General features: G+C 43.9%; 2 protein-coding genes across 5 annotated transcripts; both read left to right on the forward strand.

Annotated features, from left to right (window-relative positions):
- The first annotated feature begins 2,089 nt into the window (after positions 1-2,089).
- LOC123842136 (GTPase IMAP family member 7) lies at positions 2,090-13,369 on the forward strand. Its single transcript, XM_064575739.1, has 2 exons — positions 2,090-2,182; positions 8,532-13,369. The coding sequence occupies exon 2, from the start codon at positions 8,572-8,574 to the stop codon at positions 9,445-9,447; it is 876 nt and encodes a 291-aa protein (XP_064431809.1). The 5' UTR covers positions 2,090-2,182; positions 8,532-8,571; the 3' UTR covers positions 9,448-13,369.
- Positions 13,370-15,357: 1,988 nt separating this feature from the next.
- On the forward strand, positions 15,358-21,061 carry LOC135362220 (GTPase IMAP family member 4-like). Of its 4 annotated transcripts, none has more exons than XM_064575741.1 (3): positions 15,358-15,458; positions 17,205-17,267; positions 19,270-21,061. In XM_064575741.1, the coding sequence occupies exons 2-3, from the start codon at positions 17,219-17,221 to the stop codon at positions 20,199-20,201; spliced, it is 981 nt and encodes a 326-aa protein (XP_064431811.1). In that variant the 5' UTR covers positions 15,358-15,458; positions 17,205-17,218; the 3' UTR covers positions 20,202-21,061. The 4 variants fall into 4 exon arrangements, with proteins under 4 accessions (XP_064431811.1, XP_064431812.1, XP_064431813.1 ...); XM_064575742.1 differs by lacking the exon at positions 15,358-15,458 and adding an exon at positions 15,508-15,836; XM_064575743.1 differs by lacking the exon at positions 15,358-15,458 and adding an exon at positions 15,965-17,104.
- Positions 21,062-21,356: the final 295 nt, after the last annotated feature.

Genomic DNA, 21,356 nt, shown 5'->3' on the forward strand with positions numbered 1-21,356 from the left:
TTACCTAGATCCCAGCAGCAGAATACGCCCTGAGCCCCACAAAGGAAGAGTCCCATGGAATTTAAAGAAATGTCTTTTAAAGACCCCACAACCTTTTGGAAAATTCATTTATCCACATGGCCGTGTGTGTGAGTGTGAGCGTGAGTGTGTGTGTGTGTGTGTGTGTGTGTGAGGTGTAAAGAATAATAAGAAAATGTAAAACAGGAAGCTGTGGCTTTGTGCACGTTCATCTCTCTGCTTCTGACCGTGTGGAGGGAGCAGCATCCTGGAGCAAGAGGGCTACTTCAGGGGGGTGCAGGTGGGGACCAGCAGCAGACAGACAGGTGGCCCACAGCACAGCTGCGAGTGGAAGGGCACTCTCAACAATGAGGAGAGTGGCTAAGTGAACAATACAGCAGAGATATGGGGCAACTCTGTTCCTAGCCCAAATCTTCTAGAGGGAGATCACTCCTAAGTTAGGGTTCCGGATGGGACGGATATGAGCTGGATGCTCCTCTTTGGCCAATGGTCTCAAGGCTGTTACCATTTGAGACCTGCATCCTTAGTCCCTATGGCATCCATGGATTCTGCCTCAATGACTCCCCTGTTCCCTCTAGGGAACTTACCAGTGTACCTGAGCATAATACCTGGAGAAGCAATTAGCTGACCAGGAAAACATCCAAAGCGGCTCTGGCTGGGCAAGTTTCATTTAAGGAATATGTAGAATGAAATGAAACTGGGCAATGGGAGAGATCTTTTGAGCAGGAGATACTGTTCTGGGTCTCCTCTAGACTCCTACGTATCCAGTCTTATCAAGATCAACTTCATGGATAGGTGACATGTACAGTTGCACAGGGCCGTATGCTTAGAAGGGTTTAATGCTCTATTGACGTCATCTTGAAATTCTTTTTCTTTCTTTCTTTCTTTCTTTCTTTCTTTCTTTCTTTCTTTCTTTCTTTCTTTCTTTCTTTCTTTCTTTCTTTCTTTCTTTCTTTCTTTCTTTTTTAAAGAAAGGACCTGGTATTTTCATTTTGTGCCAGACCTTGCAAATTACAAAGCTGGTCCTGGTCTGTGCCCTTATTGGAAGTTGGAAAACAGTTACCTGGGGCTCTCCGAGTCATTAACACCAATAATTGGTCCAATGATAAGGACCAATAATATAGTCACTAACACCATAATTTCCAAATCTAGCTGCTTCCGTCCACGGGTAGCTAGCCCATTGTCCACTATTTCCTGCCACATTTAGTCTTCTTAGTACCTGCCTTCAGGCTTGAACAGTGACTAATCCAATGTCTCCATGTAGTGAACCAAAGTATATAATGAAAAGCATAATATTTCTGTGGTGACGCAATAGACAATTGGAGCAGTTGGTCGGTCGACCATGACAGCTTTGACAATCTGCCTCTCATCTCAAAGTTGCCAGAGCAGGTTGGAGTGAGACACTGGGTAAATCTGGGAAAATCCATCTGTGCCTGGGTCTAGGGTAGGGAGAGGTCGAAAGGTTGGAGGGGCCAGTTGAGTCTGCTCCCTGGGTGCATCTTTCCTAGTCAGGTCATGCATGTTGTCAGGCTCAAAAGAGCCATATGAAGAAGACTAGAGGTTTGTGGTCATTGAAAGACTTTTTCCAGGCCACATCTTCTTTTTCTCTTGGCTCTTTTGGCTTTGTACCTGAATGCTAACGATTTTTGAATGAGTAACTTGAGACCTTCATGAAAGACTATACTAAAAACCCATATCATACAATCCCTGGGAAGTATCCCCAGGCTCTAAATTTGGAAACACAAAGCCACATATCTGAGTTCCTTCTTTCCAGAATCACCCGAAAGTCTCCCACTCTATCTGGGGAAGATGATCAGACACTGTGGCTGGCTCTGTGTGCATGATTTGGGTCATTTAGAAAGGGCCTTTTGATCCACCACTATAACCCCACACAACAAATATAGCTTTGGAAATTTTGGTGTGAAAACAGGCACACGGAGAAAAAGGTTTCAACTTGGCCAAACTAAAGCAGCCCCCGAATTATGGGACAATATTTCTGTCTCTTTAAAGGCACACTCTTCCTTCACTAGCTCCACCCAATCAGAACTTCCTGGCTCAGAGGTTTCAAAGGGTACAAACACTTTTTCCTTACAGTTAAAGCAAAAGCACCAGCTCAAACAGCTTCTTTGGAAAAAACCCTGAGAACTCATCATCTCTTCCAAAGGTGAGCCTGGCCTCAGAGCGATGTGGAGCCGTGAGATGCAGCGGGACACAGGGGTATGCATGGGGTGGACTCTGGTCTGTGCCAAGCAGCCCAGCAAGGAGGATGCTGCCAGAGGGTAGTGGTGGAGGCTAGGGTGGGAATAAAGAGACCGATTTGCCCAATGTCGCGTGTCTCGTATTTACAGGACAAACTTGCTGAAAAACACCCCTTGCATCAGTTGCTGTTGTGACAGACATTGAGCGCCATCCATTTCCCTTAATGGGAAATTAGTGTCCTCAAGGTCGGTCTTTAGAGCCGGAAGGCAATTTAAAGACCACTGAGTCCGAATCCCTCTTGTTCCTGAAAAAGGATCTGAATCCCAGGCTGTGTGAATGTGGTTTCATTAATCTCCCAGGGGTACCTTAGTCACTAATGGCAAACTGAGGACCTTCGTCACTCAGCAAACTGAGTAAGGACTCAGCAACATTTAAGGAGCGCAGCTGTGTGATGGACAGTGTAGCAGATGAGGTGAGGAGGAGTGCCGTGGGGGTGGAGAGGTAGCTATTCTACACACACAGTGTGTCTGAAACCCTTTTGTTACCTTCCCTAATTCCAGGCTTACTACCACTTCACTGTTTCTGGAAAGAGTCAGTGCTGTCTCCCTTGGTCTCCCCTGATCTATTTCTGATTCAATGTAAGTGGAAATGTAGGGAATCAAGGACCAGGAAGGACCCAGGAAGAGACCATGGTGTGCAGAGGTTATTATGCATGAACATGGTGGTCAGACAGTCTTTGAATTGGATCCCCCCTCTGCCCAATGCCTATTAGCACTGTGACCTTGGGCAAGTCTGTCAGCATTTCGGAGCCGCATCAATTTCCTCATGTAAACAATTAGAATAGGGGTGCCTGTCTGGCTCAGTCAGAAGAGCCTGTGTGTGACTTTTGATCTCAGGGATCGTGAGTTCGTGCCCCACATTGGGTGTAGAGGTTACTTAAATAAAAAATAAATAAACTTTAAGAATTAGAATAAGAAAATTGGCTTCCTTGCAGGTAATTTTGGGGAGTAAAGAAGAGAATGTACAAAACCTATTTACCAGGGTGCTTGGTATAGAGTATACATTCAGTAGTTGCTAAAGTACGAAGAAGTTAAATTTTTTATTGTGGGAAAATTTTTTTTTACTTCTTTTTTTTTTTAAAGATTTTATTTATGTATTTGATAGAGCACAAGCAGGTGGAGGGGCAAGCAGAAGGAGAGGGAGAGGGAAGGGGGAGGGAGAAGCAGGTTCCCCGCTGAGCAGGGAGCCAGATGTGGGACTCAAACCCAGGCCCTGGGATCATGACCTGAGCCGAAAGCAGACGCTTAACGACTGAGCCACCCAGGCGTCCCCAATTGTGGGAGACTTTTAACTCATTCAAAGATAAAGGCAACTTCCCTGTACCTTCAACAATTATCAATTTGTGTAAGTCTTGTTTCGTCTACAAGCCCCTCCTACCCATCCCAGATTATTTTGAAGCAAATGTCAGACGCTCTATCGCTTTATCAGTAAATATTTGAGTATGTATGTCTGAAAGAGAAAGACCATTAAAAATATGACTTCTTCAGACTTTGAAAAGCAATTAGAAATTTTTAAAAAATTACCAGATGTATTCAGATTCCCCAATGGTCTCATAATTTTAAAAATTGTTTGGAAATCAGATCCTAATAAGGTTCATAAATTGCAATTATTTGATATCTCTTAAGTTTCACTTAATGTGAAAGTTTCCACCTTCCTGTTTCTGTCTGTGAAATTTTTGTTGTCGTTGTTTAAGAAAGGGGCAGTCTTTTGTCCAACAGAGTTGGACAGTGTACCATTTTGTTGATTAAATCCTCGAGATGTCCTTGAACATGCTCTTCTAGTTTCAATGTTTTGTATGAATTTATATTTAAGGAGAGGCTTGATCAGATTAAGGTTTTCCTCGTTTTTGGGGTGGGACTATTTCATAGTAGCCGTTGTAAACATACATCGGAAGGCACATTATGTTCGCTTCTCTCTCTTCCTGTGATTTAGCAGACACTAATGACAGCCTAGTAAAATGGTTTCATTAAGGGTCACAAATTATGATATTCTAATTCTATCATTCTTTCTTCATTTATTAGATGGAATAACCTTATGAAAAGAACTTCCCCTCAACAGTTCTTTCATTTCCATGAGGTCCAGTTATATAACACAAAAGACATGCTTGATTCTTTCCCTTTATCTGTCCATGTTCAGAATGATGGAATTATTTCCTAGCATACCCCAAAAGGAACAATTGACTTCTTTAAATATGATGATATTGTTATGAATTTGTGGATTTCAACATATTTGATCTATTTCAATCCATTGGAAATATTATTCTATGGATCCTCAAATTGCCCCATCTGTGTCAGAGCTTCTTCAAGTTGACTCTTTAGTCCTTTTGATAAGATTCGGGCAATTTTTTATTTTATTATTTTCTTAAAGATTATTTATTTATTTATTTGACAGAGAGAGACACATCGAGAGAAGGAACACAAGCAGGGGGAGTGGGAGAGGGAGAAGCAGGCTTCCCGCCGAGCAGGAAGCCCAATGCGGGGCTCGATCCCAGGACCCTGGGACCATGCCCTGAGCCGAAGGCAGACGCTTAATGACTGAGCTACACAGGGGCCCCTGGAGTAATTTTTTAAAGTAATCTCTATACCCAGTTTGACCCTGAGATCAAGAGTTGCATGCTCTGCCGACTGAGCCACCCAGGCGCCCCATGGTCTGAGTAATTTTTGGTAGTATCCTTGCTTTATAGTATGACGAGACAGCCTAGGATCCACTTGCACATTTCCTAGCCCAGACTGGGATCAGTACTTTTTCCTAAGAGTCCTAGTGTTTTTAGTGGGAAACGGCATTTGAAGAGCACAGTATGGGCACTCAGGATGCTCTTTGCCACTGGGCTTGTCACTGGCCTTCAAAACTACACACACACACACACACACATACACACAAAGCTAAGAACAAGATAGGATTCCCGAAAACAATTTCAGATTATTTTTGGCAGGTTTCTTTCCCTTTTTGACCTTATGGTATATTCCACTATGGATGGACAATGAAATTACTGCATTTTCAAGTTTCTTTGGCCAATTATTTGTGTGCTTTATCCATCACACCAAATACTATGTGTCATTTGCTTTTGATTTTTATGAGTATTATTTTAAATTATTTATTTATTTATTTATTTAATGTAGGCTCCACGCTGGAGCCTAATATGGGGCCTGAACTCATGACCCTGAGATTAAGACATGAGTTGGATGCCTAACGAACTGAGCCACCCAGGCGCCCCTTACTAGTATTTTGAGATATAGTTTTTGTTGTATAGTTATATAAACTATTTACAGGTTTCCCCTACTATCTGAAAGCAGAATGCTCCTATAAAATCTTTCATAAACCAAAATGCAGAGAAACAATTACCATTAATTTATAGGGGAACATTTTTTCGGTATTCCCAGATCCCCGCCAAATCACCTCCCTCTGCATTTCTGATGGCTTTCGACACAACTTGCTGACCAATGCACAGAATCAGTTGAGGTAAAGCCCGCATGCTCACATGGTTCAGAGCTCTGGCAGCTGGATGCTGAGATGCTGTGTGGGGTTCCTGGGAAGGGGCTCGGCAGCATCATTCTCACGGCCCAAGAGGTTGCTGCCTCTCACGTCACTCATCTCAATGTAAAACAGACGCTGAACACTGTTTTTGCTTTCAGCACTTTTTGTAAAAATGAAAATCCTCTTTGAATTTACTTTGGCTAGCAAAAACAGGTCCACGTGTAGGTGTTTCATAAAAGCAAAGTGATGTAATTCGAGCTTTGTTTTTTTAATTTTTGAAAAGATTTATTTATGTATTTATTTATTTATTTGACAGAGAGACCGAGAGCACAAGCAGGGGAAGCAGCAGAGAGAGAGGGAGAAGCAGCTCCCCCAGAGCAGGGAGCAGTTTTTATACTTTTTAGACCAAGAGACAGTGAATCTGGGAGGAATTGACAAGACAAAGAAAACTTAACCTTTGGGAGCTTCGATTAGTAAGGAATTCTAAACAGACTTTGGGCTGGGGTAGTAAGTGAGTAAAAAGTGACAAGAGTTGTCTGTACAGCTTCTTGGCTCCAAATCTCCCATCTCTGGTCATAAGGATGTCTCTTTAGCTCCTGGGACAGGGAGGGCATCCTTCACATGGGAGATTAGTTTCCGACTTGCAGGGGGACAGAGGAGGGTCTGGGTGTCCTTCTTGCTCAGGCTGTTTCTTTAGTAACTTTTATTGAAAATAATCAGCATGCCGAAGTGGCACATTTTGGGGTGGTCTGTCCTCATACAGGCATATATCCTAAAATTGGGACTAATACTCCAAGGATAAATGCACATGTACTTTGACAAGATAGTGCTAACTTCTCCTCTGTAGGTTTTGGACTGTTTTTCCATTCCCATTAACCATGGAGAAGAGGACCTATTTCCTCTAAACCTTTACCAACAGATTATATCAGCAAACTTTTGGATTTTTGCCAAACTTGTAGGTGAGAAATAGTATCTCAGGGTAATTTGAATTGCTTTAATTTAGTTATTTTGTTTTTTCTATGTTTGATTTCTTCTTCTGTATTCTAAGTGAATGTTCATATATTTTCATATATTCAAGGGTATTTATACTTTGTCCTTTGAACTGCTTATTCATATGTCTTACTCCATTTTCTATCAAGCTGTTGGTCTTTTGTTTCTCTACTTTTAGGAATTCTCTGTATAATAGGCTAATTTTCTCTTTTATTCATCATTATTCTTTGTATAGTAGGAAAATCAACCCTCTTTGATATCGGCGGAAAAAATTTTCCCTCAGTTTGACATTTGTGTTTTAATGTCTGTAGTGTTCTTTGCCTCACATTATCTTTTAGATTTTTATGTAATCAAATTTATGAGTCTTTTTCCTTACTCTCTTAAAAATCTTAGAAATATTTTATCCACTCCAGGTTACCAAGAATTTACCCACATTTCTTCTAGTATTTATATGGATTATTTTTTACGTTTAGATTTCTAATCTATTTAGAATTTGAATGGCATAAGAAAGTGGATGCAGTTTTGTGTTTTTCTGTATGGTTTTATAGTTATCTCAGTGCTGGTTATTAGTCCGTCTTCCCCCCCACCCTCCCGCCATTGATGTGAGATGCTGCCTTATTGAATATAAATGTAACATAATATAATTGAATTGAATATTCATGAATGTAGTATGATCAATTTGGTCTGTTTCTGAATTTTCTGGATTGGTTTCACTGTTCTGACTCTCTGTTCATGCACTGACATCACAACGCCTTAAATATAGAGGCTAAAATGCTTTATACTCTGGTAGAGCCAGTCCTCCCTCGTAGTTCTTACCTTTCTTGATTGTCCAGGATAATTTTCTTTTTCATTCATCCAAATGAATTTTATTTTTTTTAAAGATTTTATTTATTTGACAGAGAGAGAGACAGCTAGAGAGGGAACACAAGCAGGGGGAGTGGGAGAGGGAGAAGCAGGCTTCCCACAGAGCAGGGAACCCGATGCGGGGCTCGATCCCAGGACCCTGGGATCATGACCTGAGCCGGAGGCAGACGCTTAACTACTGAACCACCCCGGCGCTCCCCAAATGAATTTTATAATCAACTCTTCTAGCTGCAGTGGAAAATAAGTGGTGACAAAAAATTTTAAATTTATATGTATATAAAATCACATTAAAGAAGTATCTAATAACTCAAATGTTATGACATGATTTAAACATGAATTAGTATTGCATTTGGTGAAATGTCTTTTCTGCATCTAGGTATTTTTATTCTTAATCTATTCATGAGAATGTGTTGTAACAACCCATTTTCTCATATTGAAGCACCCTAGGATTTCTGAAATAAATCACATTTAATCATGGTGTGTTACTTTTTAGTGTCTAATAATTTATTTAGGATTTTGTATTAGTATTCACAAATGAGACAGGTCTGTAGCTTTATTTATTGGTGGGATCTTTGTTAGTCTTCGGAATCAGTATCATACCTATGTCATAGAAAGAATCAAAAGTTTTCCTTCTTTTTAAATCATCAGGAATAGCTTAAGATGCACAGAGTTTCTTAGATCTTTAAGGGTAGAAGTGAGTTCCCCATGAAACCACCTGGACCTGGTACTCTTTGGTGTGGAAACTCTTTAACTATTTTATTATTTCTTCCATGGTGATTGAACTGTTTCATCTTTCTGTCTTTATGGGATCCACATGGATAGTAGACCACTACACATTTTCAAGGAGGAACAGAAAGGAGAAAAGAGGGGGTAATGTTTTCCACTTACTTCCATTGACCCATTTTCTTCTCCTTCCCTTCCTTAAGGTCTGCGGATACCTAAGCCCTGGAGCCTCCTGATACTGACATGGCTCACTTGCAGAACAGGAGTCTGAGGATTGTTCTGGTAGGGAAAACAGGAAATGGGAAGAGCGCAACAGCAAACACCATCCTTGGGAGAAAAGAATTTGAATCTAGAATTGCTGCTCACGCTGTTACCAAAAATTGTCAAAGAGCATCCCGGGAATGGAAGGGGAAGAATCTTCTTGTTGTTGACACCCCGGGGCTCTTCGACACCAAGGAGACCCTGGAAACCACCTGCAAGGAAATCAGCCGTTGTGTCCTCTACTCCTGCCCCGGGCCCCACGCCATCCTCCTGGTTCTGCAGCTGGGCCGCTATACAGATGAAGAGCAGAAGACCGTGGCATTGATCAAGGCTCTCTTTGGGAAGCCAGCCTTGAGGCACATGATCATTTTGTTCACTCGCAAAGATGACTTGGAGGGTCAGAGCCTAAGTGACTATATAGCAGACGCAGATGTGACCCTCAGGAGCATCATCCAGGAATGTGGGAACCGCTGCTGTGCCTTCAACAACAGAGCCACGGAAGCCGAGAAGGAAGCCCAAGTGCAGGAGCTGTTGGGGCTGATAGATGAGATGGTGTGGAGCAAAGTCGGGGCTTACTTTTCTGATGACATTTACAAGGATACAGAGGAAAAGCTGAATCAAAAGGCAGAAGTCCTGAAGAAAATCTACACTGATGAATTAAAGAATGAAATTAAACTAGTAGAAAGAGAATATGCTCATAAATCACAGCAAGAACGAGAGGCAAAAATAAAAGCGCTGAAGATGAAGTATGATGAAAAAATAAAAAATCTAAGGGAAGAAGCTGAGCAGGGTATATTTGCAGAGGTTTTAAATGGGATTATGAAGGTGCTTTCAAAAATATGGCATGTATTTTGGTAGTCATGTCAATTTCACTTTTGCTCCTGAATTTACTGTGATTTGTAATAGCGGTAGACTGTATTTTCCAAAGATGGCTTTGACAATATATTCTATCCTACTTATTCTTCTTACAATCTGACTTCATGACTTCTCCCACTAAGTTGCGGGGTCTATGTCGCCTACTTTGGAATTGGATGGACTTTGTGACTGTTTTGATAAATTACAGATGGTTGAAGCAACCCCTTGGGACTCTAAGGCTAGACACGGAAAATGCCCCCTGCCCCGCTGGGGTGCTTGCCCTTGGAAATGGGCCATCATGGTGTGAGAAAGGCCATGTTGCCCATTGAGAGGCTCCCAGCTTGGCGTCGCTGGCCAGCTCCCCTTTTATCTTCTTCTATCTTTTATCTTCCAGCTGGACCAACTTGCTAGCCATACAAGCAAGGTGACATGGAAGCAGGTTCTCCACCTGCCCCACCACCTCAGACAGAGTTGCCAAGAGCAAAGATGAGCAATCCCCACTGAGTCCTGCCCAAGTTGCAGATTGATGAGAAAAAAATAAATGGTGGTTGCTGTTTTAAGCCACCGAACTTCAGAATGGTTTGTTCTGCAGTGACAGCTAACCAGAATGAAACCTCTTCCCAGCTTGGTCCCCACCACCGCCCATTCCCCGCCGTCCCTCTTCACAGTGCCGACAAACGTAAGAAGTTACAAAATTGGCATCCTCAGGCAATGAGATATAGACTTGAAGGACTCAGTTTAGGAAAATTCAAATCGAAATCCCGCATACGTTACGTGTGCACGCCCCTCGGGGCATGTGCTGCTGCAGGGCTGGTCTATGAGTAATTTGTTAGTGAAGCATCGGGTTTCTCTGGAAAGCTGCTTCTGTCGTTCACGGAGATCTAGAAGTTGGTAGATTCTCTTAATGCTTTTCTCTCTTTTCTTTTTTAGGTCCCATCCTAACTGAAAATGTGTCTGACTGTAACTAAAAATCTCTTCTGTGCCAAATATTTTTCACTGGCCTCTGCAGACCCACACTTCCGCCTTCTTCACCCTAGCTCTCTGCCCCAGGAGGCCGATCTCAATGGACTACATTGGTGGGATCTCCTGCTCTCTGACTTCTGCTTGGCCTGGCCAATGGGAAGTCCAAGTAGGAGACCCCAGGGGAGTAGAAAAGCAAGGCTGGGTCTTCGTTCTCCTGCCTCTCTCCCTGCAGGGCCATCTCTGATCAGCCACAACCCTAAGCCAATGGCGAGAGCTCCTCCCAAGACAGCCTCTCTACCCAACTCACCTTCTGGGTTCCAGTCTTTGTTCACCCCCTTAGGGTTGGGATATCATCTTCTCACCATTACTAGCACTCCCCCTTGTCGTTTCCAAAGCCCTGTATCCACAGTTTGTAGGAAGTCCCTTCTCTAGAACTCCCCGCGGGACCTGATGAGAGTAAGCCATCTTTTTGCTGCTAGAATTCTGATTGATAAATCTTAGGAGTCTCACTTTTCTTTCAGAGCATTCCCTGATCTTTATGGCTGTTGTTGGTTTGAAATTCCCTCTAGTCTTTTCTGCCACCAGAAAAATCGCTTCCTTCCCCTTCCGAGCTGTGACATGGGCAGTGAGTATTTGAAAGGTTGTGTCTTGCTAAAAGAATTGAGAAAGTTCGAAGTTGGAGGGGTGACTTTCTATCATTTACAGTGATGGCAGACATCCCAAATTCAAATCATCAGAATTTTTTTTTAAAGATTTTATTTATTTGAGAAAGTGAGAGCCAGAGAGCAGAAGTGGGGTGAGAGAGCACGAGCAAGGTGAAGGGCAGAGGGAGACGTAGACTCTCCACTGAGCAGGGAGCCCCATGTGGGGCTCGATCCTGGGACTCCAGGATCATGACCTGAGCTGAAGGCAGATGCTTAACGACTGAGCCACCCAGTCGCCCCCAAATCATTGGAATTTTTACAGTCGTCTTTGTTTTGACTATGAACACGACTAAGAGTATCTACTGTATCAATGAAGTTTAGGGAGACGGATTAGAGATTAAGTCTGGAAAAAATAAGATCCTAAATCTCTGCTCATCACAAGTATTAAGAATGGAGTAAAAATGACACGGAAGAAAAAAAACTCTCATAAGCAAACATATTCATAACATATGTCAAATAACACCGCTGGACCAAACTGCTCTTTGCCTTCATGCAATTCTTATATTCAAAAATACTTCCTTGTGAGCGACTCATCTGTGCAGTAGTATTTATGCCGTGTCCTGATGTTTTTTCATTTAAAAACCATTTAAAAGGCATTTTCCCTCAGAGATGTGCAGAAGCATTATGAATTCAATTAACCTGTGTTAAGGCCTATTGAACATGCAACTTCTGTGAGCTGATTTCTTTTCTCTCAGCCTTATATTCTATTTTGGAAGGTAAGACATACCTAGAAGAAAAAAGGAGTAAATCAAATAAATCATTATCTTTTTACTTGACAAATGAAATATCGCTCACTCATCTTAACCTATTTTATAACCGAGTTTTCTCTGAGTGCTGAGGACTCTGGAAGTTCCAGCCTTTAATGTGTGCATGATCCCCGTTATTGAAACATGTGCTAGCCATGATCCATAATGCCGAATTTAAACTAGGATTTATAGAGGAAGACCTGAGGAAGAATTCAGGGCTTGACGTCTACTGTGAAGGATGTGTGGGATGCGTCCACGTGGGTGATGGGTCCGACGACCATGCTTCTTTCCAGAAATAGGAAACTTAAGGGTGACAAGTAAGGTTGTCAGGGGAAGGGTAGAGTCAGGAGCAATAGCGTTCAGTTAGGTTTGTGCCAAGTTGAATATCAGTTGTCAAAGGTAGGGTCCAATGTAAATGATCTGCATTAACTTGAAATTTGGGTCTGAAGATTATGTGAAAGGCTTGGGGTGAATGGGGCAGGATAGTAATATAAATATCTCCCTCAATTGCAGCTGAGTCTTCAATAATTGCCAATATCCCCACAGTCCAAAGCTAGATGCTAGAAGATCCGTACAGGACTTGCAAAGGAAGGAGCAAGAACCAGTTTTGTGAGGTTTAGTTCTTCAACTAATTTGATAGGTATTTGAAGGGGTCAAGAGGAAAAGTTTTTGTTTTTTGTTTTTTTTTAAGATTTACTTAATTGAGAGAGAGAGAGAAGGTGAGTGGTGCACAAGTTGGGGGAGGGGCACAGGGAGAGGGAGAATCCTGAAGCAGTCCCTGCCGAGCAGGGAGCCCGACTTGGGGCTTGATCCCAAGACCCTGAGATCATGACCTGAGCCAAAATCAAGAGTCAGACACTCAACTGACTGAATCATCCAGGTGCCCCAGATTTTTTTTTTTAAGTTTTAAAAAACAGAAAGAGAGAGTGTCTATGGTCTACAATTTCTATTAATCCCTTTTCTACAATGATTAGCCTATGTCCAGTTGGCCGTCTTGAATTTGAAATCCCTGATCTCTTGTTAAATAGAAATAAAATATGGTAAGAATGTGCAAACGACTTTTACATATTTATATTCACACACCATCATTTGTGGCCGTTCACAACTTGTAAAAAGAAATTCTAATTCCAAGTACAAATTGTTACTACTTCAAATAAGCAATAATAAAATGAATAAAAAATCAACCTCCGAAGTTTTCTGTAAGCAGTCTGGGCTTTTAAAGCTCCACCGTCAGGACTCTGAAGGTCAGAGTCAGGCAGGACAGCCTGCCCTGGCCATTTCCCTCAGCTCAGGTCAGAGCTGGGACGGTCCTTCATTAGGCGTCTGTGGCAGGGCTGGGTAGCGGGCATGCACCTTGCACCTTAACCTCGTACGTATCCTGTGAAGTGCCCGCAACTCCATGAGGCGGGTGAGATAAGAACGGAGCAGGATATGGTTGTGGGGAAGACAGGAAAGAAGTGCGGTCGTGCACAGGTAAATTTACAACAAATTTGTGTTCTTGGGAGAAGTTCTTGTGAGAAGCTTGTGGGTGTTCTTGTGAGAGGCTTCTGAGGGCCGGGCTGACATCGACCGTGGACCACACACTTCCTGGGGGCTGTACTGTGAGGTGTGTAGGAGTCATCCTCTGCTCTCTTTCCTACGTAATTTCTCTTTTTCCAAATATTTTTGTGCACTCCACCAACTGTGCCGGCCGGGTGCCCACCGATTTCTTTTCTTTTCCTTTTAAAAATTTTATTTATTTATTTATCATTTTATTTATTTATTTGAGAGAGAGTGCGAGCGGGGGGTGGGGTGCAGGGGCAGAGGGAGAAGCAGACTCCCCGCTATGAGCCCAGGGATCATGACCTGAGCTGAAGGCAGACGCTTCACCGGCTGAACCACACAAGCGTCCCTCCACTGACTTCTTCACAGTCAGGAGGAAGCCAGGAAAACAGTGGAGGCAGATTTTCAGTGTGCTAAGAGAAAATAACAGCCAGCCTGAAATCCTGCACTCAGGGAAAATAGCCGTCAAAAATGAGAGCAAAGTACACACATTTCAGGGGCGCCTGGGTGGCTCAGCGGGTTCAGCATCTGACTTCGGCTCAGGTCGTGAACCTGGGTGTTGTTACAAATGTCAGCCATAATAGGGAATTCCCTATATGTAGTGATCCTTGTAACCCCAATAAGGAATATCTAAGTAATGGCTTGGGGGTTTAATAGTACTTAAAATTTCGATTTGGATCATATTTTACATCAATCTCTGCTCTCACTCCCACACTTAAATAAAGAATGATACAAACCTTCTGGCTGGGCTTATGCTTAGTAACAGAATATAATCCTACCCTTTCTCTCTTTAAATCACTTCGGAATCACAGACATGTGTTTACACCCTGCCTATTCTTTTGACTTGCTTTTTTTGCCTATCTCACCCAACGGCTGAGTCGTCCTTGTTGTTTGGGTTATATTGTTCTAGAATGTTCTTTATCCTCACTCCTAGTGCACAGTTTATTCCATTGCCCTGTCTCCTGTTTAGGAGTAGTTACCCTGTGCCTGTATGCACAAGGCCGACCACATACTATCCTCAGAGATATTTATGTCTTCTATTTTCTCTCTTTGGAATTGTTAGCAGTTTGTATAATTACTCAAGTGTTACGCAACTTGAAATAAAGTCTCAGTTAGGCGGTGTAATTGTAAATTGGCACCTCTTTCATAACGGAATCCATGTCTCTAGGGAACTGGGATCCATGCTGCTCACCACCGCCCCATAGTCTCACAGTTTACATTTTCATGACAGATAGTGTCAGATGTCAAGGATTAGCCTATTGCAAATGGTCTGAGCACCATCTCGCAGGGTGACTCTGGACCCGTCTCATTAGTTAAAAGCAGATCAGTTACCCTCACTTGCTTCAAGCAGATGAGACCTTGGAAATTGCAACTGTCTCTCCCCCAGTCACTGGGAGGGAGGAGAGGAGGTAGGGCTGCTTATGCTGATACAGGCCTAAAGCTCTAGGGGCAGGTGTTGGGCTGCAAGGCCTGATGTGCTGAGACGTGGGGTCCGGGACCGCAGGCTTTTCGGAATAGCTGGCAGCCTCTGGTTTCAACTCAGCGGTTTTTCCAGAATGTCACAGCATAAACCATATTTTATCCCTCACGGCAGAGCGTTTGCATGGCTGAATAAGGTAGCTACTAGGCAGATGTGGCTATTTAACTTTAAATTAATTCAAATGGGGTACCTGGCTGATTCCATCAGTGGAGCTTGCAACTCTTGATCTTGGGGTCGCACGTTTGAGCTCCCCATTGGGTGTAGAGATTACTTAAAAATAGAATCTTTAAAAATATTAATACAAATGAAGTAAAATTAAGAATTCGGTTCTGCAATCACACTTACATCACATTTCATGTGTCAACAGCCCATGTGGTTAATGGCTACCCTATTGGACTGCACGAATCAAATCCATCATCGAGAAAGTTCTATTTGCGGGGCTAGATGCTGAAGTGGGCAGGTCTCTTACATGAAGATGTTTGAACAGCTCCTCCCCTCACTTCCTCTCTCCTTTTTCTCAACATTGTGGCTTAGCATTGCCTTAAAGTTAGAGAAGGGAGCAGGACCCAGATTTTCTAGGTAAGAGAAAACGGGTATTTGGGGGAGGGGACAGAGGGTAACGTGATTTGGTGGAGAGAGGACCTCTCCCCTGGGTGTATATCTTAAACCTACCAGCATATTTGTTCTCAGAAAGTGTATTTCTTCTTGGTTCCTATTTCCTGTATTTGCTGATGTTAAGCTGTAAATTTGGTGGTGGTTGTTTTTTTTTAAGATCTTATTTATTTGGGAGACAGAGAGTGAGCTCATGTGGGCTCGTGAGAGAGCACCAATGGGGGGAGGGGCACAAATAGAGAAGCTGGTTCCCCGCTGAGCAGGGAGCCTGATGTGGGGCTGGATCCTAGGACCCTGGATCATGACCTGAGCCGAAGGCAGCCTCTTAACCAACTGAGCCCCCAGGTGCCCTGTTTTTATGTTTTGTTTTTGTTTTGTTTCATGTTGGGTTTTTTTTTGTTTTTTAGAGAAGGAGGGGGCAGGTAGAGACAGAGGGAGAAGGAGAAAGAGAATCAGAACACTAAACAGGCTCCATGTCCAGCGTGGAGCCCAACTGGGCCCTGAGATTATGACCTGAGCCAAAATCAAGAGTAGGCCACTTAGCCGACTGAGCCCCCCAGGGACCCCTGGATACTTGGTCTTCTTCAGGCAGTGGGAGAACTCAGCCACTAGGGCAGTCTTCTGTTTTCCCATCTAAACTGGGAGAAACAGCACAGCATTGCAGAATGAAGAGAGGGCCCAGGGGCATCTCAGTGGCTCGGTCTGTTGAGTGTCTGCGTCTTGACTAGGGCTCCGGTCATGATCTCAGGGTCCTGAGTCTAGCCCCGCATCGAGATCTGGGCTGGGCATGAAGCCTGCTTAAGATTCTCTCTCCCTTCCCCTCTGTACCTCCCCCAACTCACTTAAGAAAGATCTTTAAAAAGAGAGAGAGAGAGAGAAAGCCCACATGCCGGAACAAGGACCTTAAGAAACACCCAAAAACCTTTTGTTTTCCTATTTCTGTTATCCTACTTACTCCCTAACACCTATCACCAACATCAACTTTGTGGCCAAAGCTGACTTTAAAAAAGTCTGTGATTTCTCTTCTCAGTTTACAAGAAGCTGTTTCCTACTCCCTATCCATTAGAGATAAAGAAATAACTCTTCCTACAAAAGGAGTGTCTGTCTTTCTAATAATGTTTTAAATGTTTTGGGATGGCTTCTTATCAGATGAACCTGTCCTTAACAACTAGTATTTTCAGCCTGTCCTAGTCAAAGTCTGCTCCAGTGAGAGTTCTTTGTTAGGAAACAAAATTCAACCAAGTAAATTGGAAGATCCAATTGATTTTATTGAGCATTCATGAAGCAGGCAGCACCCCACCCTGCAAGTAGAGGGGCCCTCCCCTGAGCCACACAGAAGAAAGGCATAAAGGCACAGAGAGGACATTAAAAAAGAAGAAGAAGAAAGGAATTTATTAGCAAGGAAAGCATTGTTTAGGCACACTGGTTTCCTGGGGGGAGGGGTGTCTGGGGTCTGTCAGTAAATCCCTAGGATTCCTGGGGAAGGGTGCCCAGAAGCAGTACCAACAAAGCCCTCCAAGCATTTGCTTGTATAGAGAAAAAGGAACAATCTGAAGATGAGCCAATCTGGAGAGTGGAGAAGCTTTGGGAAATATGGGAGGAGAAAGCAAGCAGTAAGTTTACAGGGAAAAGCAATTGCTGGCCGGGGGAGGCTGAGGTTTCCACTTACTTTCCGTGTCCCTAAAATGACTAGTTGTGTTCCTTTCTGTGCAGGAGTTCCCGCTACAATGTCAGCCACGAAGTGTGGTGCATGCTCCAGCAAACCTGGGAGCCTTGGTGAGAGGGTGTTGGGGGGTCCCCTGTGCGGCAGGGCGGGGGGAGGAAGGAGACCTAGCAGGGGGTTCTCCTGAGCTGGCAGCCAGCCCTCATCCTTGCTGGAGCAAAATATCCAACCCCCATATCTGATTTCCTCTCCATTTACTTCCTCTGGACCCCCTGCACTTTCTCCTGCTACAGGGCCTTTCAGTGTCTCTTCCCCTGACTTGCTGCTCCCTCTCACTAGGCCTACAGATGCCCTAAGGATGTCCCCAGGTTGGAGTCTTCCATTGTCCTGCTAACTGAATAATCATCTGAACTCCCATCCACATTTTTTCCTTAGATAATCCTCACCATCCTGTGTTCAGTGTTCTTGGTTTCTGGAAATCTCCTTCTCTCACCCCAGGATTCTGGTGATCAGATGTGAGAAACTGCATCAGGGATGGTTTTGCTAATGCTCAGAAGGTGATGGGGATGATACCTACAGATTTTGTGGAAGGCAGAGTTGGGGGTTCTGCAATATCTCTCCTCTGTTTGCTATTTTTAAAAGAATATTCCAATTTACAGAGTAGACAGAAGGGGACAAAATGGAAGCAGAGAGACCAACTGGGAGCCTCCTTGGGAGGCATGGATGCCGATGGTAGCTTGAGCTGGTGTGCTGGGCTTCACAGTGGAGAGAAGCAGACAGATTTGCAGGTGGAGCCAAGAGAGGTTGCTGATGGGCTGGATGGGGAAAGGAAAGGAAAGAGAAGAATCAAGAGCAATGCCTAGATTTTTGGTCTGGGCAACTGGGTAAATGGCGATACCCTCTCTGAGAAATAAAATGGAGTTGTAATAGTGTCTGGAGTTGTGAGTGTGGTAATGTATGCATCACCTTCAAGCCGAAATGGATGGTTGTAATACAGGATTCCTCACGCAGGAACCAGACTCACTCAAGGGCTGGGCCAGCAGGGTCTGCCTTCTCGGAGAAACAGGCTCCCAAATGAGATTGCCCATTGTCTTCCATCCTGCGGGTCCCGGTTCTATGCTTAACAAATCCTGAAGCCCAGGACCCTATAGACACAGGAAGGAGATATGCAGAGAAATACTGAAGACAAATGCAGAAGAGCTGTATGGGTGATTTGGTGTTTCACTCAAGGCCCGGTTATTCTGAGAACAGGGTTTCTATTGCTAAGCTGTGCCGTGCTGGGATTAGCTGTCCACTTTCCTAGGAAGGAGAATGTGCTTCATCTAGTGGAACTAAGAAAGGATAACTCCACTGGCACTAACCTGTATGGGTTTCTTTCTTTCATTTTTTATCTATCAAGGGATTTTATAGTCACTTCAGCTAACTGTCACTATTTTCTGGCTATCATTCTTTAATGTATTAATTTCGAATGTAAAAAAAGTCACTAGATTCGAAGCTAAGGTCTTTAACTTGAAATGGAGGAATTTTGTCCTCTCTCAGGTCACAATCCCTAACAAGTTGGTCCCACACAGGAACTAGAAAGGGACGCTTTGTCTTTCTGCCCAGGCATCCCTATTGTACCCTGCCAGGACGGGATGGGTTGTAGAACCCCCCTACCTGGCTTCTGAATGGGAAGAAGAACAGTTCCATTTGGACTACAAACTGGGGGAGGAGCGCCCACAGAGACATCCCAAGGTCAGATTTCGAGTTACTTCCTGCATTGCTCCTATGGGGAAGAGCTACCTGCAGTAGCTCAGAATTCTCTTCTTGAGCTATTTTGTTTCCTCTTCTGTGGGCTACTTAGCTACAAAAGGTAAGAGTAAGAAGCTCCGCCGAATCCAGGAAAGTCCTTGGGCCTTCCCCATGTGCGGCAAGAGGAACATCAGGCTTTCTGTAGACTTTCAATAGGGCTTCTGTAGAAAGGCCTTCTGTAGCGTTCCTGTGAGTGCAGAGGTCGCTCACGGGAGGGGACCCTAGGGCAAGAGAGGAGGAGTGTGTGAGTGGAACAGGAGCCCTGCTGGGGAAAGGGCCAGAGGTCCATCCTAATGCCCTGGCTTTTGTTTCCTGATGTCCCAGGGCTTGGAACCCAAGACCACAGAGATGCACAACTGAGACTTGTCTTAGTGGGTAAGACTGGAGCAGGAAAAAGTGCAACGGGCAACAGCATCCTTGGAGAGAAAGTGTTTCTTTCCAGCCTTGCAGCAAAATCAGTCACCAAGGTCTGTAAGAAAGGGGGTAGCCGGTGGCAAGGGAGAGAACTTGTCGTCGTGGATACGCCTGGCATTTTCGACCCCGAGGTACGGGATGCTGACACTGGCAAGGAGATCGCTCACTGCATCCTCCTGACCTCCCCTGGGCCTCATGCTCTGCTCCTGGTGGTCTCGCTGGGCCGGTACACGCAGGAAGAGTTCAAGTCCACGAAGAAGGTTCTGGAAATGTTTGGAACCCAAGCTAGGAGATACATGATTCTCTTATTCACCCGGAAAGATGAGTTGGAGGGCATGAGTTTCCATAAATTCTTAGAGGACGCTCCAGACAGCATGCGAGAGCTGGTGGATGAGTTTGGGGATCGCTACTGCCTGTTCAACAATCGGGCGACAGGAGCTGAGCAGGAGGCCCAGAGAACGCAGCTGCTGGCGCTGGTCCAGCGCGTCATGGTGGAGAACAAAGGAAAGTGCTTCACCAATAAGATGTACCAAAAGGCCGAAGAGGAGATTCAGAAACAAGTCCGAGTGACACAAGATTTTTACAGAGCAGAGCTAGAGAGACGGATAGTGCAGATCAGAGAGGAGTTCGAAGAGAAAATCAGAAAGCTGGAGGACAAACTGGAGCAGCAGAAACAAAAGGAAGAAATGGAGCGAGAATTAGCAGAGAAGGAGGCTCTCTATGCTCTAAAGCAGCAAAATGCCAGAGATGAAGTTGAGAGTCAAGGTGGGATACTTGACTTAATCATGCAAGCATTGAAGATTGCTCAATTTGTTTTCTTACTTCTGTTTAAGGAAGATTAAACGGAATGCAAAGATCTATTTCCTGCATGTTTTCTGGTGGTCCTGCCCCCACAACTCATTCACCAAAGTCAGAGTGCTCTCAGCTGCGTCTCCCAGGCTCTCCCAACTAAGCGATGTAATAAAGTTCACTGTTACTGATCGGCAGAGGTTTGGTTGACTTAACAGGTGAGGGACAAATTGTCAGTTTGTGGGACTGCAAAGCAGAAAGTATGGATGCTCTCTACCTTGTGAATTCTTCAAAGAAGATGACCCCAAACTTTCTCTTTTGCTCCCTAGTAAAAGTTTCTCCTCTAGATTCTTCCTAGATTGCTGGATCATCTGCCTCTGTGACGTCTACTCCCTTATTTTCGCCTTTAGGACACAGTGATCACCTCATCCATATGGTTTGTTAGACAGATTGGTTTTGTGTTGGGTAATCTATAGATGGAGAGGCTTATAGAATTCTTTGCAGATGATTGGAAATTTGTTTAATTACATTTTTACAGAAGGACTCAAATTGTTCCTTATCAGCTGCCCATTGAAGAACAAAGAGTCGTCTGGAAAAGAGATCTCTCGGAACTCAACTAAGTGAAATGCCAGAGAGAGTGGACAACAGACAGAGATTCAGCACATAAGGGAACAACGTTTGCTGTGTTCAGACACATCTATAGCAGCTCTTTGACCCAATTCAGTGTAATATATTTGCTGAATTAACCAGTTCTCTCCTTTTCTTGTGAAACTCACTGTTGCTACCAACACCTTGATTACTTACTGCTTTGTAGGTCATCCGCACACTACCACCCCCCACCCAGTTGAATTGCTTGCTTCTTGTTACTATAATAAAACTTTTCTGTTCTCTCATACTTGTACAGAATTGGAGTCCACTTTTTCTTGGAAAATACCACTGCTCCTTCTTCTAAGAACACAGTGATGAGTTTCACTTTTTGGGTAAAAGTTCAATATGATTTGGGAGCTAGTCTTGGTCAACCCTCAAGACATCTCTCCTCCTTTTTCCTGGAAGATTCCAGCCACATTCTCAACCCCTCTGCCAGTCAAATACCACGCCACACACTGCCAGTCAAACACCTTGGATTGATTCATTCTGCATTGATAGAAATCATGTGTAACCAAGGTTTCAGAGACCTTTCTGGTTTTCCCAGTGCAAAAATTCCCCTT

Source organism: Mirounga angustirostris, unplaced genomic scaffold (genome assembly GCF_029215605.1).
Source record: "Mirounga angustirostris isolate CCGP_5_RB_7025 unplaced genomic scaffold, mMirAng1.0.hap1 SCAF_12, whole genome shotgun sequence".
NCBI classification, from domain to species: domain Eukaryota; kingdom Metazoa; phylum Chordata; class Mammalia; order Carnivora; family Phocidae; genus Mirounga; species Mirounga angustirostris.

Coding starts and splice junctions, on each gene's coding strand:
- LOC123842136 (XM_064575739.1), top strand. CDS start 8,572: ATGGCTCACTTGCAGAACAGGAGTCTGAGGATTGTTCTGGTAGGGAAA.
- LOC135362220 (XM_064575740.1), top strand. CDS start 18,822: ATGGGAAGAAGAACAGTTCCATTTGGACTACAAACTGGGGGAGGAGCG. Junction 18,889..19,269: donor GCCCACAGAGACATCCCAAG/GTCAGATTTCGA, acceptor CTGATGTCCCAG/GGCTTGGAACCCAAGACCAC.